General features: G+C 38.2%; 1 protein-coding gene across 1 annotated transcript in view; it reads right to left on the reverse strand.

Moving 5' to 3' along the window:
* Positions 1-6,371: 6,371 nt before the first annotated feature.
* The window catches only part of GALNT9 (polypeptide N-acetylgalactosaminyltransferase 9), a 669,089-nt gene continuing 655,893 nt past the window's right edge, over positions 6,372-19,567 (reverse strand). The window contains exon 11 of the mRNA XM_053701876.1: positions 6,372-6,518. Coding sequence (XP_053557851.1) covers positions 6,372-6,518 — 147 coding nt within the window. The remainder of the gene's footprint in view (positions 6,519-19,567) is intronic.

Consider the following 19,567-nt stretch of genomic DNA (forward strand, 5'->3'; position numbering starts at 1 on the left):
TATATATATATATATATATATATATTGGCATGTATCTTATTATAAACTAGAAGGCACTTCTGAGATTAAACAAGGTTTAATAAAATTTCTAAAATCATACAATGGATAAAAAGGGACGTCTCCCTTATAACATAATGTACATCAATATTAATGCATAAGAAGACTGTTGTTATTTTTTAAACACAATATATTTAAGGTACCTGATAAATGTGTGAAAAATGTCCAAATAATGGAAGAAGAGCTTAATGTTCCAAGCAAGCCGACCTGGCCGCTCTTTTGGCGGGTCGGCATTACCGGTCCGTTAGTGGGAAGCTAGTATTTAAAAATGTATCATGTGACTCTTTCTACGTAACAGTTGTGATCCTAGCAACATAAATTTTGTTATAATGTAACAAGAGATCTATCAAGAACCTTATATGTTACAATTTTGTAACTTAATAGGTGTATATGTGGGAGTCAGATAGTGACTTACGATGCTGTCTTTGCGGTCACAGGTAGTGACTTACGATTTCATATTACATATAAATAACAAATATTAATCAAACAATTATTAAAAAATTATTTTACTATATATCTATATAACTCTTTACCCGTGCTTTTAGCGCTAGACTATATTCACAGCATAGGTCACTATCATGTCCACCTAATGTGGTTTAGAGTGGCTAGGTAGCTGTGATGTCAAGTTTATGCCCCAACAACTACGGGGCTCGTTTACAGTGCTGCCATGTCCGAGCGTAGCTCAGCCCCCGATCTCTTAATAATGTTTTAATGTTATATTTATACATTTGCAATATTAACAAGTATTCAATCTGCACATTTAGAGTTATCCATTGCTATGTATTAACTTAAATATCATGGGGTCCATCTATTAAGCAGCGGATGCTGCTTATTCTGAGTGAGCCCTCCGGCTCGCCGGAAACAGGAGTTAAGAAGTAGGGGTCTTAAGAACGCTGCTCCTTAACTCGTCCGCCACTGCTGAGGTGGCAGACTGCAATCATCCTGATCAGATACAGTCGGGATGATTGACACCCCCTGCTAGTGGTCGATTGGCCGCAAATGTGCAGGTGGCGGCATTGCGTATGCTGTTGGCATTTAGCAATGTTGGGTGGACATGATTCGTTACAGCGAATCATGTCCGCCCGACATTTGATAAACCGGCCCCCAAGTGTCTTTAATATCATTTAAAACTATTTATACGCATGCTTATCTGCTATTTTGTGGCTATACAATGTAAAATCTGATTATTCCTCATTATCAGCACTAAGAACAAATATATGGGGTCAATTTACTAATGTGTGAGCGGACATGATACCACTGCTTCATAACTTCTGTTTCCGGTGAGCCTGAAGGCTCGCCGGAAACACGGGGCATCACGCTCCATACGGAGCTTGATAAATTGACCCCTATGTGTTGATTTATTTTTGCTGTTTGCCTTGTATTATTTTTGGGATAACTTAGGGTTATATTTATACATCTGTAATACCAACAAGCATTTCATCTGTGCATTTGTAGTTATCTATTATTATGTTTTTCCTTGATTGTTAAATATCTTTATTATTATTTAAAACAATTTATAAGCATGCTTACTTGGTACTTTGTTGCCACACATTGAAAAATCTGACTATCTCTTATTATCTGCATTAAGAACGTGTATATATATATATATATATATATATATATATATATATATATATATATATATATATATGTATATGTATTGATTTGTTTTTGTTATTTGCCTTGCATTATCTTTTAGACAACTAAGTGGTTAAATCTGAGAGATGATTGTGTTTTAACCAATGGATAAGTTTGATTGCTTTTTTAAACTTCTGTATTAGGTTTGTGTTATCAGCATATGATTAAGGTCTGAGGACTGAAACAAGTCAGGCTTTTTTTCTAACTCTCTCACTTTTACCCATTGATGGATTGTTTGGACTTTGCTCCATTTTAAGTTTACCTAATAAAATAGTTTTGGCTTTTAATTTTGGACACTTTGGACTTTTTTTTCTACATAAATATATATGTATATAATCATATACATATATATTTAAAATTTGCTGCCATCGCTGCGTGACTTACCTCCTTCGTTGCTCTTTGGTTCTGTGCAATGCATGACGACATCAGAACGAGGATACCAATGGAGCCTATGGAAGCGCGCTCTTGTGAGTTCAAAGATTCCATGCAATGCGAACGCGAGATCATGTTTGCATTCCTGTCAACTTATTATACCAGCGCACATTATCGTGTGCTGGTATTACTCAGCGAATCGCAAATATCTCTTTCACAAAAGCGATAGTTAGCAATGCACTTATAATCTGGCCCAATATCTGAAATTTACACCATGGGAGATTCTACAAGGTTTATTTTTAAAAAAAAATTATTACATCTCCGAGCTAGCTTGAAACATCCTTTTTTATAGACATATATACAGTGTGTATACTTTCCAGAACACAGTAGCAACATTTGGAAGTTCAAATGTAATTATTTATACATTTGGCATCCACTTCATGTTCATCTGGAAGAAGCTGAGGCTTTACAGAATCAATTTAAATCCCACCTATACCAAGTAACATGAAAATAATAGAACCAACAATATATACTCTCAATGGATAAGTTAAAAGCAAGAAGGACACAAGCTCCATTAGAAGTTTTATTTTTGTGACTTTTAGGAGTTGAAATGCTGACCCAATAGACACAGTCATTGCAATACACCATTTCCAAAATTGCCTGTGTAAAACCAAGGAATATGATTGGCTGAAACACTAACCACAGCCACCATAAATGTGTAAATCATACTTTTGTCTGAGGATACAATAATCTCCATTGGACAGGTGTCTAAGGGTAGGTTGCAACATCGTTATTATTCTAATGAGGGATTGTCTTTATTTTATATTAAATAATACACAGCAATTTTAGCATATTTTGTTTAAGATAATTTGGGGCAAATTGCCTGGAATGGGACAATTGGATGTTTAATAAAAACAAATATGGCATTTCCTAAAAATATTAAATATTGGAATATTTACTAGTGCTAAGCAGTAATGCTTGGTTACTACACCATAGGATATTTTACTAGATAAATAGAAGAGACCATTAAAGAATACACATATAAAGCACTCGCTGCAGACACAGGGTTCAAATCTTGATAGATATGGAAACAAATGGGCCAAGGAGATGATTCACTATTAATTACTTAAAATATAACTTTTATTAAAAAAACACTTAAAATTAAAAAGGTTAAAAACCTGGGATGTGCATATAAAATAACTAGAGGATTTAAAGTAACACAATGGCTAATGGCTGGACCAAGAAGAGAGTGAACACATGGAACTGCTGGGTATAATATACCGTTGATTATATCAGTGTGGTTGGTACAAACATCTGATTAATATCAGATAAATATGTGGTAACTAATCCTCCGCATACATAGCTGTCTTATTCAGTTTTATTAATAGCTTATTAGGTGATAACAGCCCGTTATCATTGATAACTTACAAACTGACAGTTTGTTACAGTATTACCATACAACTAAGTGCTAGCAGATCTATTATTTGCCATAAATATTGCTTGATGTATATTCACTTGTGATGTATAGAAAAATACTTGCAGCCAAATCTCAGAGGCAGCTCACAAGTTATCACATATATGGTATGAAAAGTTCATAATATATTATTCTCTATTTGGAATGGTTATTATCTTATCAATGGCGATCCCAAAAAATGTTCCAGTATTCATATATGTAACAATGTAGCATTAAAAAGAGGTATAGAATGAATAGCGATCTCTGTGTTGCTTATAATGGCGTGTATCATAGAATTATTATGACTGAGTGTAGAGTGTTTCAGTTGGAACAGGTGTTCTGTTTAATAAATCTGCCCAGTTTCCTACTAATGCCGGATCCACTAGAGAAAACAAACAGGGTTATATATTAGTTATATTACTGTTACACTCTAATCACTTTCCCTTAACCATCCAGCTGGTACTGTCTCTGCTTCGTGTTGATTTGAATAATCTTGGTGGTGATTTGAATAATCTTTAAGTAAGGGGTGATATCTCTCTATAATACAGCTAAAAACGTACAGTGTGAAATAGGTGATAAATCTTGTATTCAGTTGAAATATATTAGAAACGCAGAGCCGGCATTGGCAATAACAAAACTGTACCTCAATTAATATAATTCATAAACATTGGAGTTAGCATTAAACCATCTCTTAAATAATCATAGCAGCTGACATACCATTGTGTCTAAAATCCTATATGTAAACTAGAGTTACCGCACATACTGCAATACAGAGCCATAACACTAAATTCAGTGGCCATACTTAAAGGTGCTCTATTTGTGGCAGATATTGCGTTCTCGTGTAATCGCTTAGTCTATCTTAGCCAAACAATAAGTGAGTTGTTCAATTAATATTGCTAAAGTAGTATAGTTATAATGTTCCTCTAGGTTCCCTAACAATCACAGGAGCTCCCAGACTCCTCACTAGTACCCTAACATGTTTCGCCGTTGTAATCACTTGGATATTTCACACTATATTCTCACTGAATCTGGGATTACAAATTACTTTCAACTGACAGGAACATTTTATGATTTTTTAAAATATTACGGCCACGACCGGCTGGGTGCTTATTGCTACATTTGAGAACTAATAAGGTGGTGTAGTACAGTGATTAGAGTGTAACAGTAATATAACTAATATATAACGCTGTTTGTTTTCTCTAGTGGATCCTGCATTAGTAGGAAACTGGGCAGATTTATTAAACAGAACACCTGTTCCAACTGAAACACTCTACACTGAGTCATAATAATTCTATGATACACACCATTATAAGCAACACAGAGATTGCTATGCATTCTATACCTCTTTTTAATGCTACATTGTTACATATATGAATACTGGAACGTTTTTTGGCATCGCCATCGATAAGATAATAACCATTCCAAATAGAGAATAATATATTATGAACTTTTCATACCATATATGTGATAACTTGTGAGCTGCCTCTGAGATTTGGCTGCAAATATTTTGCTATACATCACAAGTGAATATACATCAAGCAATATTTATGGCAAATAATAGATCTGCTAGCACTTAGTTGTATGGTAATACTGTAACTGTCAGTTTGTAAGTTATAATAATAATAAGTTATAATAATGATAACGGGCTGTTATCACGTAATAAGCAATTAATAAAACTGAATAAGACAGCTATGTATGCAGAGGATTAGTTACCACGTATTTATCTGATATTAATCAGATGTTTGCACCAACCACACTGATATAATCACCGGTATATTATACCCAGCAGTTCCATGTGTTCACTCTCTTCTTGGTCCACTTAGCCATTGTGTTACTTTAAATCCTCTAGTTATTTTATATGCACATCCCAGGTTTTTAACCTTTTTCATTTTAGGCGTTTTGTTAATAAAAGTTATATTTTAAGTAATTAATAGTGAATCATCTCCTTGGCCCATTTGTTTCCATATCTATCAAGAGTTGACCCCTGTGTCTGCAGCGAGTGCTTTATATGTGTATTCTTTAATTGTCTCTTTCATTTATCGTAAAACAGTAAGCATAATACACAGTACCCCACACCCTTTAATGTGATAAACTATTAGATCACTATTACCTATAGGGTGCAGCCACTTTGACATATTGGTAGTGCCATTGGACTCCCTTTCTTTGCACCATAGGATATTTATTTGCAGTAATATAGAAGAGAACACTGACAAAAAACCTTGATGTGTCTAGATTTCTCTTTTCTCTGCTCTAACTGTAGAGCAGCCATCTAAATCTATGCGGTAATGTTATAGATATTTATTAATTCTGTATGCACTATTCTTGCAGACTATCTTCAATAAATTTAGGGAATTATCTCTATTAACAGATACCTTGCCCATTGGTGATTATTGCTTAATGGTATTTGCATCTTATTTACATATTCTATAACACAAGAAATCATACATGCTGATGTCTGGTTCCCCCGTTCTCTTGAATAGGAAGTACAATAAAAAGGCACATGAAAATTCATCATAGGAGTAGTGCACCAGTCTCTAACACAAAAATCTACCAAGGGAAATGAACTTTCCACCAAAAGACTTTCCTCCTTTGAAGTTATAATACACTGCTCAGGCTCCTCCATATACATAAATAGAATCTGAAAATGTCTCTGCCGAGTGACTCCTTCTGGCTTTTCTATGCTGGATCCATCCATCCACACTACATGATGAAACACCCATTGTTATCATGTAATGTTCAGTGGTCCATGAACAGATGGAAGGAGATAACCTCTTGTACCATTTATCCAAAGAGGTATCCCATTTTGTACATCCCAGGTCTAAGCTGAACACCCCCTTAATATAAACAAACATCAATTGCGTCCATGTTTTATCCAGTTTCTTATTATCCATTTCTGCCCTGAGCATCTCTGTACAACTAATCGGAGTCCAAAATTAGCATCCTTGGACATCTCAACTTCAAGACAGCGACCAGTATCTTTGCTGACAATTGGACTGTTCTGTAGAAAGGAAGGAAAGAAAGATTTGCATTAATAAAGTATCTGCTTATCAATTATTGTATAAGGATATTTATCCCTAATACAGAAATAATATTATTACTATTATTATTATTCTTTATTTATAAAGCGCCAACAGATTCCACAGCGCTGCCCATGGGTACAAGGATAACAGTACAATGGAGAAACAATATGATATCACATACGATTTCAAACTTTAAAAGGACGCAGTTATGCCTTTATTTTTTAGCCTTAGCCAGCCTCCCTTAATGTTGATTGTTGCCATAGAGAAAAAAGTGAAACTGAATGGTTAACATGCAATTCAAGCTCTCACTTGTGCCAGTGCACTATCCCAGCCAGGCTGATCTTTCTTACAAATTACTACTCATCTTCTGCACCTCTCTGCCAATTCATTCACTGGCATTTTCTAGCCTCCAAAATAAAATATGAAATTCTCACCCGAACATTAAAAACCCTTAATAACACTGCTGCCTCCTATATCTCTAAACCCTTCTTTTGAGGTACCTGTCCACCTGCCCCCTTCACTTTGCTCAAGACCACCTTCTCTCTTGTTACTGCCTCACATTCCAGTCTACAGGACGTCTCCAGATTAACCCCAATCTCATGGAACTCTTTGCCCCACTCCACAAGACCCACCCCTAGCTTTTGAAGTTTCAAGCATCCCTTAATGATTCTTTTTTTATATCTTTATTTTAAAAATATAGCAGAGGAACAAAAATAACTCACACAATCTATCCACATTCATGTAAATACAAAATAAGGTATAACATTGCTCTTGTTGTACATATCACAAGAAAATAACTGGGTATACAGCATACATGTCAAAGAAAAGGAAACAGAACAAAAGTTATGTGAGAATCTGACCAAGGTCGTGCACTAAACATATCTAAACAATTTAAACTCCAACTATTACCTTATTACAGACAATGAGGCCTATTTATAAAGCCGTCAACCACGAGCCTGATTCGCCTTATTTATCAAAGCCTACAGACCGGCAAAAGTTGAAATCTGTGATGTAACATATGATCCACTGGACTCAATCTGACACAGATCGATGCTTACGTCATTACAGATGTTCCGAATACAAATTCGGCAATATCTGACTACTTTTGAAAGTTATCAAACTGCTAACAGGTACGCTCTCCACTATTCTGGCCCAGCGTACCTGGTTTCCAATCCGCAACCCTGGAGGCCGCGGATGCCATAGGAATCAATGGGAGTCTGAAAGCAGCAAAAAGCTTATGTTCGCTGCTGCCCGATATCCTATTGATTTCTATGGTAGAATAAAAGTTACGTTTACACCTAACACCCTAACATAAGCCTGGAGTCTAAACACCCCTAATCTGCCGCCCCCGACATCGCTGCCACCTACATAATGTTATTAACCCTATTCCGCCGCTCCCCAACACCACCGCAACTAAATAAATGTATAAACCCCTATCCCGCCGTTCCCGGACCCCGCCGCAACCTACATAATGTTATTAACCCCTATACCGCCATTCCTGGACCCCACTGCAACCTACATAATGTTATTAACCCCTAAACCGCCTCTACTGGAGCCCACCGCAACTAACTAAATGTATTAACCCCTAAACGCCTGGCCTCCCACATCACTACCACTTACTAAACCTATTAAGCCCTAAACCGCCAGCCCCCCATATCACCATAAACTAAATTAAGCTAATAACCCCTAAACAACCCGCTAACTTTACATTAAAATTACTTCATCCCTATCTTATAATAAATTTAAACTTACCTTTAGAATTAAATTAAACTATATTAAACTATTAATTAACCCACCCTAACTATTATTGGAATAGCCAATAGAATGCAACCTCAATCCTATTGGCTGATTGGATCAGTCAATAGGATGAAAGCTCAATCCTATTAGCTGATTGCAACAGCCAATAGGATTTTTACCACCTTAATTCCTATTGGCTGATAGAATTCTATCAGCCAATCGGAATGTAAGGGACGCCATCTTGGATGACGTCATTTAAAGGGAAACTTTATTGTTCCAGAAGACGTTGGAAGAAGAAGATGCTCCACGCCGGATGGATGAAGATAGAAGATGCCGTCTGGATGAAGACTTCTGCCGGCTTGGATGAAGACTTCTGCCGGCTTCGCCGAGGACTTCTGCCGGCTTCGCTTCAGGATGGATGTCGGGTCTTCAAAAACTGTAAGTGGATCTTCTGGGGTTAGTGTTAGTTTTTTAAGGGTTTGTTGGATGGGTTTTAATTTTAGATTAGGGATGTAAAAAGAGCTAAATGCCCTTTTAAGGGCAATCCCCATCCAAATGCCCTTTTCAGGGCAATGGGGAGCTTAGGTTTTTTAGATAGTTTTTTATTTGGGGGGTTTGGTTGTGTGGGTGGTTGGTTTTACTCTTGGGGGGGTTGTTTGTATTTTTTTTTACAGGTAAAGAGCTGATTTCTTTGGGGCAATGCCCTGTAAAATGCCCTTTTAAGGGCCATTGGTAGTTTATTGTAGGTTAGGGGTTTTTTTATTTTGGGGGGCCTTTTTTATTTTGATAGGGCTATTAGATTAGGTTTAATTAGTTTAAATATTTGATAATTTATTTTTTATTTTGTGCAGTTTAGTGGGTTTTTTTGTAACAGTGTTTTTTATTTTGTGTAACTTAGTTGTTAGTTTTTTGTAATTTAGTGTTTTTTTATTTTGTGTAACTGTTTTGTTAGCTTTTTGTAACTTAGTAATTCTTTTATAGTAGATTTAAATAATTTGAGTAGGGTTAGGTTTTTAAATATGTAATATAGTTTATTTAATTTGTAGTTTAATGTAATTGTAGGATAATAGGTTAGATAAATTAGTAGTTTAATATAGTTTAATGTAATTGTAGGATAATAGTTATATAGTTTATTTTAATTCTAAAGGTAAGTTTAAATTTATTATAAGATAGGGATGAGGTTAATTTTAATGTAAAGTTAGCGGGTTGTTAGGTTTAGGGGTTAATAGCTTAATTTAGTTTATGACGATGTGGGGGGCTGGCGGTTTAGGGTTAATAGGTTTCGTAAGTGGTAGTGATGTGGGAAGCCAGGGGTTTAGGGGTTAATACATTTATTTAGTTGTGGAGGTCACCGGGAGCGGCGGGATAGGGGTTAATCATTTTATTTAGTTGCAGTGGGGTCCAGGAGTGGCGGGATAGGGGTTAAACATTTTAGTATAGTGGCAGTGTTTAGTGACAGGGTATAAATAAAGCTGGGAAAAAGCTGAATAGCAGCAAGATCGATGACTGCTAGTTAACAACAGTCCGCTGCTCATCGCCCCGTACTTGGTGCATAAATAAGGAGAGTGTATTCAGGTCCGCAGACGCGATGTTAGGCGAGCGTATTGGTGCCGTCAAATGCAGCACTGTTGATGGCTTGATAAGTAGGCCTCAATAGCTCATGTAATCTGTCAACAAAGTAAAATATACCATTACTATTGATGAACATACCGCTAACCCAAAGACTGTGAAAATAACAGAAATTGTGGCAGAATTCGACCGGGGGTCGTACACTATTCAAATCTAGACACTTTAAACTTCCTCTGTTACTTTTTTCACAAAAAAGCTAAAAACAAAGAACAAACTAGCAAACAAACAAAAACAAATTCTACTGTCCAGGGATGCATATAATTGATGCTAACCTTTTCTTATCCAAGTTCCTCTCCTTCCTTTGTCAGCCACTTGGACCCTATTAACATATAAGTTTTTTAAGCCCAGCTGTCCTGTAGATCACCTTCTTGTAAGATGATCTACAACAGTTGCCAACTCTTAAAAGGCCCCTCTACTTAGAGCCTCTTTTTGGGGTCCCTAGGAACTCTATCATCCTTTTTGTTTAAAATATATATATTTATTTATATGTGTGTACATTTATATATACACATATATAAAAGTAATTTTTTTTACTTTTTAGAGTCCACGGATTCATCCTTTACTTGTGGGATATTATCCTCCTGCTAACAGGAAGTGGCAAAGAGCACCACAGCAGAACTGTCTATATAGCTCCTCCCTTGACTCCACCCCCCAGTCATTCGACCGAAGGAATAGGAAGAAAAAGGAGAAACTAAAAGGTGCAGAGGTGACTGAAGTTTTAAATAAAAAAATATAATCTGTCTTAAAATGACAGGGCGGGCCGTGGACTCGTCGTATCATAGAAGAAATCAATTTATCAGGTAAGCATAAATTTACTTTTCTTCTATAAGATACGACGAGTCCACGGATTCATCCTTTACTTGTGGGATACAATACCAAAGCTACAGGACACGGTTGAACGGGAGGGACAAGACAGATGCCTAAACAGAAGGCACCACTGCTTGAAGAACTTTTCTCCCAAAAATAGCCTCCGAAGAAGCAAAGGTATCAAATTTGGAAAATTTGGAAAAGGTATGAAGGGAAGACCAAGTCGCAGTCTTACAAATCTGTTCAACAGAAGCATCATTTTTAAAAGCTCATGTGGAAGCCACCGCTCTAGTAGAGTGAGCTGTAATCCTTTCAGGAGGCTGCTGTCCAGCAGTCTCATATGTCAACCGGATGATGCTTTTCAGCCAAAAAGAAAGAGAGGTAGCCATAGCTTTTTGACCTCTACGTCTTCCAGAATAGACAACAAACAGAGATGTTTGACGGAAATCTTTGGTCGCTTGCAAGTAAAACTTCAAAGCACGAACCACGTCCAAGTTGTGTAACAGACGCTCCTTCTTAGAAGAAGGGTTAGGACACAGAGAAGGAACAACAATTTCCTGATTAATATTCTTATTAGTAACAACCTTAGGAAGGAATCCAGGTTTGGTACGCAAAACCCCCTTATCAGAATGGAAAACAAGATAAGGCAAGTCGTATTGCAATGCAGATAGTTCAGAAACTCTTCGAACCGAAGAGATAGCAACTAAAAACAGAACTTTCCAAGATAGAAGCTTAATATCTATGGAATGCATAGGTTCAAACGAAACCCCTTGAAGAACTTTAAGAACTAAATTCAAACTCCATGGCGGAGCAATAGGTTTAAACACAGGCTTAATTCTAACCAAAGCCTGACAAAATGACTGAACGTCTGGAACATCTGCCAGACGCTTGTGCAGTAAAATTGATAGAGCAGATATCTGTCCCTTTAGGGAACTAGCTGATAACCCCTTCTCCAATCCTTCTTGGAGATAGGACAAAATCCTAGGAATCCTGATCTTACTCCATGAGTAGCCTTTGGATTTGCACCAATAAAGATATTTACACCATATCTTATGGTAAATTTTCCTAGTGACAGGTTTTCGAGCCTGAATCAAGGTATCTATGACCGACTCAGAGAATCCCCGCTTAGATAAAATCAAGCTTTCAATCTCCAGGCAGTCAGTCGCAGAGAAACTAGATTTGGATGCTGGAACGGACCTGGAATGAGAAGGTCCTGTCTCAGTGGCAGTTTCCACGGAGGCAGAGATGACATTTCCACCAGGTCTGCATACCAAGTCCTGCAAGGCCACGCAGGTGCTAGCAAAATTACCGAAGCCCTCTACTGTTTGATTCTGGCAATCAGACGAGGAAGAAGAGGAAATGGAGGAAACACATAAGCCAGGTTGAACAACCAAGGTACTGCTAGAGCATCTACCAGTACTGCTTGGGGATCCCTCGATCTGGACCCATAACAAGGAAGTTTGGCATTCTGACGAGATGCCATCATATCCAATTCTGGTGTGCCCCATTGACAAATCAATTGTGTAAACACCTCCGGATGGAGCTCCCACTCCCCCGGATGAAAAGTCTGTTGACTTAGAAAATCCGCTTCCCAGTTCTCCACTCCTGGGATATAGATTGCTGATAAATGGCAAGAGTGAGTCTCTGCCCATCGAATTATTTTGGAAACCTCTATCATCGCTAGAGAACTCTTTGTTCCCCCTTGATGATTGATATATGCTACAGTCGTGATATTGTCCGACTGGAATCTTATGAATTTGGCCAAAGCCAGCTGAGGCCACGCCTGAAGTGCATTGAATATCGCTCTTAGTTCTAGAATATTTATTGGAAGGAGAGCCTCCTCCACCCTGTGCCTTTAGGGAATTCCAGACTGCACCCCAGCCCAAGAGGCTGGTGTCCGTCGTCACTATGACCCATGCTGGCCTGCGGAAACACATTCCCTGGGACAAATAATCCTGTGACAACCACCAAAGAAGAGAATCTCTGGTCTCTTGATCCAGATTTATCTGAGGAGATAAATTTGCATAGTCCCCATTTCACTGTCTGAGCATGCATAGTTGCAGTGGTCTGAGATGCAAGCGAGCAAACGGAACTATGTCCATTGCCACTACCATTAATCCAATTACCTCCATACACTGAGCCACTGACGGCTGAGGAATGGAATGAAGTGCTCGGTAGGTGGTTAAGATCTTTGATTTTCTGACCTCCATCAGAAAAATTTTCATGTCTACCGAGTCTATCAGAGTTCCCAGGAATGGAACTATTGTGAGAGGGACAAGTGAACTCTTCTTTATGTTCACCTTCCACCCGTGAGATCTTAGAAAAGCCAACACGATGTCTGTGTGAGATTTGGCTAGTTGGTAAGTTGACGCCTGAATCAGGATATTGTCCAGACAGGGCACCACTGCTATGCCCCGTGGCCTTAGAACCACCAGAAGGGACCCTAGCACCTTTGTGAAAATTCTGGGAGCTGTGGCCAACCCGAAAGGAAGAGCCACAAACTGGTAATGTTTGTCCAGGAAAGCGAACCTGAGGAACTGGTGATGATATTTGTGGATAGGAATGTGAAGATACGCATCCTTCAGATCCACGGTGGTCATATATTGACCCTCCTGGATCATTGGTAAAATTGTCCGAATGGTCTCCATCTTGAAGGATGGGACCATGAGAAATTTGTTTAAGATCTTGAGATCTAAAATCGGTCTGAAGGTTCCCTCTTTTTTGGGAACCAAAAACAGATTGGAGTAAAACCCCTGCCCCTGTTCTGCTTTTGGAACTAGGCAGATTACCCCCATAGTTTATAGGTCTTCTACACAGCGTAAGAATGCCTCTCTTTTTGTCTGGTTTACAGCCAACTGTGAAAGATGAAATCTCCCCCTTGGAGGAGAATCTTTGAATTCTAGAAGATATCCCTGGGTCACAATTTCTAATGCCCAGGAATCCTGAACGTCTCTTGCCCAAGCCTGAGTGAAGAGAAAAAGTCTGCCCCCCACAAGATCGGGTCCCGGATCGGGGGCTGCCCCTTCATGCTGTCTTGGTAGCAGCAGCGGGCTTCTTGGCCTGTTTACCTTTATTCCAGGTCTGGTTAGGTCTCCAGACAGACTTGGATTGAGCAAAATTCCCCTCCTGCTTTGTGGCAGGGGAGGAGGTAGCGGGACCACCTTTGATGCTTCGAAAGGAACGAAAATTATTCTGTTTGGCCCTCATTCTATTTGTCTATCCTGAGGAAGGGCATGACCTTTTCCTCCAGTGATGTCGGAAATTATCTCTTTCAGTTCAGGCCCGAATAGGGTCTTACCCTTGAAAGGAATAGCTAATAGCTTAGATTTTGATGACACATCAGCAGACCAGGACTTAAGCCATAACGCTCTACACGCTAAAATGGCAAAACCTGAATTCTTTGCCGCTAATTTAGCCAATTGAAAAGCAGCATCTGTAATAAAAGAATTAGCTAGCTTCATAGCCTTAATTCTATCTAAAATCTCATCCAATGGGGTCTCAACCTTAAGAGCCTTGAACCAAAAAGCAGCTGCAGTAGTTACAGGAACAATGCATGCTATAGGTTGCAGAAGAAAACCCTGATGAATAAATATTTCCTTTAGAAGACCCTCTAATTTTTTATCCATAGGATCTTTGAAAGCACAACTGTCCTCAATAGGTATAGTTGTACGCTTAGCTAGGGTATAAATAGCTCCCTCCAACTTAGGGACCGTTTGCCACGAATCCCGAATGGTGTCAGATATGGGAAACATTTTCTTAAAAGTAGGAGGGGGAGAGAATGGAATGCCTGGTCTATCCCATTCCTTAGTAACAATGTCTGAAATCCTCTTAGGGACCGGAAAAACATTAGTGTAAGTAGGAACCTCTAGATATCTATCCATTTTACACAATTTCTCTGGTGAAATTACAATAGGCTAAATAGCACTCATTTCCTATATAGAAGGTAGTAGCATTGAAATTATTCAACTACTATGTGTGTAAATCAGTTAAAAAAAACCTTACTTTATTAATCACTATTATAAACCAAACTAATAAATATACAGAACCCCTAACAAATGCTTGTGCACAAATAGACTGCAGCACCCAGAGATAGAATGCAGCTCAAACCACCCCCCTGTATTCCTGGCCGGTAACAGGATACGCCGGCTTCAGGTGCCAGGGATGGCTGAGTGCTCCTGTAAAATCTCGTGCAATCTATTGCTAAGCGTAGGAGCGATATAATTAGTATTAAAAACAAAGCCAAACTAAAGTAGTTAAGCTAGAGTGAGCACATATGTGTGCTCACTCTAGCTTAACTACTTTAGTTTGGCTTTGTTTTTAATACTAATTATATCGCTCCTACGCTTAGCAATAGATTGCACGAGATTTTACAGATGCACTCAGCCATCCCTGGCACCTGAAGCCGGCGTATCCTGTTACCGGCCAGGAATACAGGGGGGTGGTTTGAGCTGCATTCTATCTCTGGGTGCTGCAGTCTATTTGTGCACAAGCATTTGTTAGAGGTTCTGTATATTTATTAGTTTGGTTTATAATAGTGATTAATAAAGTAAGGTTTTTTTTAACTGATTTACACACATAGTAGTTGAATAATTTCAATGCTACTACCTTCTATATAGGAAATGAGTGCTATTTAACCCCTTCTTGTCCTTGTCTTTCCCCTTCCCTTATTATTATATACTTATTTAAGGGTCAGCACCAGGGATTACTATATTCCCTTTTTTTCCTATCATTATATTCACAGTGCCAATATAAAATTTCTTTTGCGAAATTACAATAGGGTCACAGACATCCAGAGTCGCTAAAACCTCCCTGAGTAACAAGCGGAGGTGTTCAAGCTTAAACTTAAAAGCCGTCATATCAGAGTCTGTTTGAGGGAACATCTTTCCTGAATCAGAAAGCTCTCCCTCAGACAGCAATTCCCCTACCCCCAATTCATAACATTGTGAGGGTACATCGGAGATGGCTAATAAAGCGTCAGAGGGCTCAGCATTTACTCTCATACCGGACCTACTGCACTTCCCCTGCAAACCAGGCAGTTTAGATAATACCTCTGTGAGGGTAGTAGACATAACTGCGGCCATATCTTGCAGGGTGAAAGAATTAGACGCACTAGAAGTACTTGGCGTCGCTTGTGCGGGCGTTAAAGGTTGTGACACTTGGGGAGAAGTAAATGGCAAAACCTGATTCTCTTCTGACTGAGAATCATCCTGAGACATATTTTTATCAGCTAAAATATGTTCTTTGCAATGTAAGGCCCTTTCAGTACATGAGGGACACATTTTAAGTGGGGGTTACACAATGGCTTCTAAACACATGGAACATTGGCTTTCCTCAGACATGTTAAATAGGCTAGTAATGACCACAAACAGGCTTGAAAACACTTTATTTAGTGAAAATTTATACACATTTGTTGCAACAAATGGACATCACACAGCTGAGGGAGGAGCTTGGCGGCTTTCTTCCCATCACACACAGAGGGTTCCCAGAGCTGTTTCATGCTGGCGGTATAACCGCTACACTGGATTACAAAAACACTTGGAGCTCCTGAACAAATTAAGTGCTTGTTATCGGATGAGTCTGTGATGGGACTCTATTGTTGAAAAGCCGCAGACTTGAAGACACGCTGATTTTGGGGATCTGACACATATTCTAGAGTTGATCCACTTATGCTTTACCAGACACAAGATTGGATATCAGAAGGTATCTGTATTCTCTTCTAAGGAGTAGGACATTGGACCTCATCGCACTCAAGGAATCTAATCATTAACAGACATTTATAGGAAGTGACTTTTATATGCAATTTTGTGCAATTTATTTTTTGCATATCATTAGGACTTGATTCATACCGGACTTTTTCATCGTTTTTTCATATGTTTTTTTTACATTTTTTAATCATTGTTCCATTCATTTTTTATTCATTTGTATATATTTACTATATCAGTGTTTATCAATTGTCATATCATATGTTTTTATCACTTGGTTTACATCCTATATGAAGCTAATACATTGGGAAGTTTAATGATTTGGATGGACTGCTGTGTCCAAAATTGATTGAATACAACTTCATCCCATTCCAATTTTGGTTTATGAATTAGTTCATTAATTGTAGCTGGTACCAGTTTAGTCTAGTTTTAGGTTTAAAAGTGGTAAACCCACCCGTTGTTCACTGTATTGTATTATTGCACTTTTTGCACAAAATTATCACTCTAATTTGTAAGGAATTTTGAATTCTGTTTTTATAATTATATTTTATCATTTTTTATCTGTATTGGATAGAAAATTAACACTTAGCACCAAGATCTAAATCCTTTATTGGATTTTTATCATTATTATTTTTTATTTTTTATTTTTATTTGTATTTGACAGTAAATTAACACTTATTGACCCATAATCAGGGGTCTTGCACTAAGGAGAAAATCTTCTATTAGATTTCATTTATTAGATCTTTGTGAAATTTTGGTTTGTAACACATTGCTCATGATCGCTTGTTAAACCAAGAACTGTACCAATTTTAGATAGGCTTAATCAACAATATTGAATTGTATTCATATATACATTAGTGAATACCCCCAAGAATTGTATTTCAGTGAGTTCATCATTTCGTTTTAAATAACTTGGTTTTAAAATAACCTGACTTCATCGATTTTGATTATATTTTGTTTTTTACTAGTTTTTTTTACTAATTTTTGTAATTATTGTAATTTTATTTTTTGGGCATGTCGATTTATTAAATATTTTTGTATAACAATTTGATTTTTAAATTTTGACTCCTGTGGTATATCTTAGCCAGTGGCGCTCCTATATATCCCATTTCCTGTGTTCTGTTCTTTAGACCTATTAGGGGGTCTTCATTATAGTGAGCAGATATCACTCCTATGCGCTGGTTACTTTTCTATAACAGTCATTGTGCCTGTAAAGAGACACATTGATGGGACAAAATTCCTGCATCTTGCTTTGATATGCCCCTTTTCACCACACTCAAAACAGGTAATCATGTTTTTTTCTAAACGCTCTTCCTTTACAAAGGCATAGTTTCTCTCTGCATTCCAGGGATGTGTTTCTGTCCTAGACCTGATTTTAGACTCTGCCTTTCTAACACCAGGCCTCTGAATGTTACTAAGTGACTTAGTCTTAAAAGTGTCTGATCCAGCCTTGGTTGGCACAACAGATGCTTTCTTTAGGTCTTTGGCAGATAAGTATCTTTCCACTTGCGCAACCATGGCATCATATGTAGTAGGGTTTACTTGCCCAACCCAGTTATGGAGGCTGCGTGTAAGTTCTCGCAGATATCTGTCAATTACTAGGGATTCCATGATCTGTGAAGGACTTTGCTCCTCTGGTCTGAGCCACTTTCGTGCCAGATGAATCAGATCAACATCTGTGATCGCGGAGCCTTTCCCTCATTGAAACGCCAATTATAGAAACGTTGGGCTCGGACTGTAGTGGTCATGCCCATTCGGGCTAGGATTTCAGCCTTTAGTTTGGTGTAATCAGCAGCAGCCCCTTCTTCTAGGCCATAATAAGCCTTCTGGGAATCACCAAGGAGGAAGGGAGCAATTATTGCTGCCCATTGATAAGGTGGCCAAGTCTCACGGGTGGCTGTGCATTCAAACGCCAACAGATAGGCCTCTACATCGTCCTCTGGCGTCATTTTTTCTGCAGGCAGCAGCTAGCCCGTATCCTGCTTACAGCTCCTGTTTGTGCCAGCAGTCCCTGGGTAGTTATGCGGTCTGCAATCTCTCTCAGTATTTCATGGTCCCTTTTTTGAGCCTCACTCAAGGCCCCAAGTTGCATAGCCATAAGCCTGTTACACTCTTGCTGAGCTGCTAGAGAGGCTGCATCCTGTCGGTTTGTTTCTTGCTGTACTGTGGAAGCTTGTAGCAGAGCTTTTACAATTTCCTCCATGTTTGGCAGGTACTGTTACTTTAAGGTTTCCACTACATGAAACTTGGCACCATTCACAAATCCCACCGCTGCCACCACCTTGTGGTAAGGTCACTGGAAGAACAGTCTCAATGGCGTGGTAACTGTATTTTCAAACAGTTTTATTCATAGAAAAACAAATATTTTATCATAATGAGTGCACTGTCTCTTTAAATACAGAAACTTCAAAGCAGCCAGCAAAACAAAGCACATAAATAAAAAGCCTACTCCTGTCAGGAGCCTAACTATACATATAATTTCCCTTGCTAATGTTAAACTAGTCAGCTAACCTGAACCCAGTTTAGTACTTCATAGAAATGGCATAAGCAAAATACAAAAAAAAAACAATTTTGTCTCACCGATGTGTCTCTTTACAGGCAGTCAGCCATGCCAACTGGTCTCCAGCCTCTCTTTCATTCTGGGAAAAACAGCCTTCTCCCTGAGACACATACTATTCCTAGATAGCTGCTTATAAAGGCCTGAGCTAACTTAACAGGGAGCAGCTGTGAAACTGACCCAAGAGATTGCTCTTTAGTTGCAGGGGAAAATTGCTCTCTCTAAGTGCCTGCTAATGTACACACCTTCCCTCACCCTGTTACAATATATATATATTTGCATTGGTACCCTTTGCAGTCAAGTTGCTGAACACATATTCATATTTAATAAAGTGTTATACTGTGTATTTACTTTAAATATTTCACATTCAAATGTTTTTTACATAGGGGAATATGTTCTAAGTATTTATAAATAGATATTCCTACATATATATCTGTATATATCTATAGCTTATATTTTTTTTAATTTATATATATATATATATAAAATCTTGCAAATAGATTTTGATTCAGGTGCTCGTCCGCTTGGGGGTCCTGCAACTCCTCTCATGTACAATTAGGAAAGTAACAAAGTAGCATCAGCACCGTTTCTACAT

This window comes from Bombina bombina, chromosome 2 (genome assembly GCF_027579735.1).
Source record: "Bombina bombina isolate aBomBom1 chromosome 2, aBomBom1.pri, whole genome shotgun sequence".
NCBI classification, from domain to species: domain Eukaryota; kingdom Metazoa; phylum Chordata; class Amphibia; order Anura; family Bombinatoridae; genus Bombina; species Bombina bombina.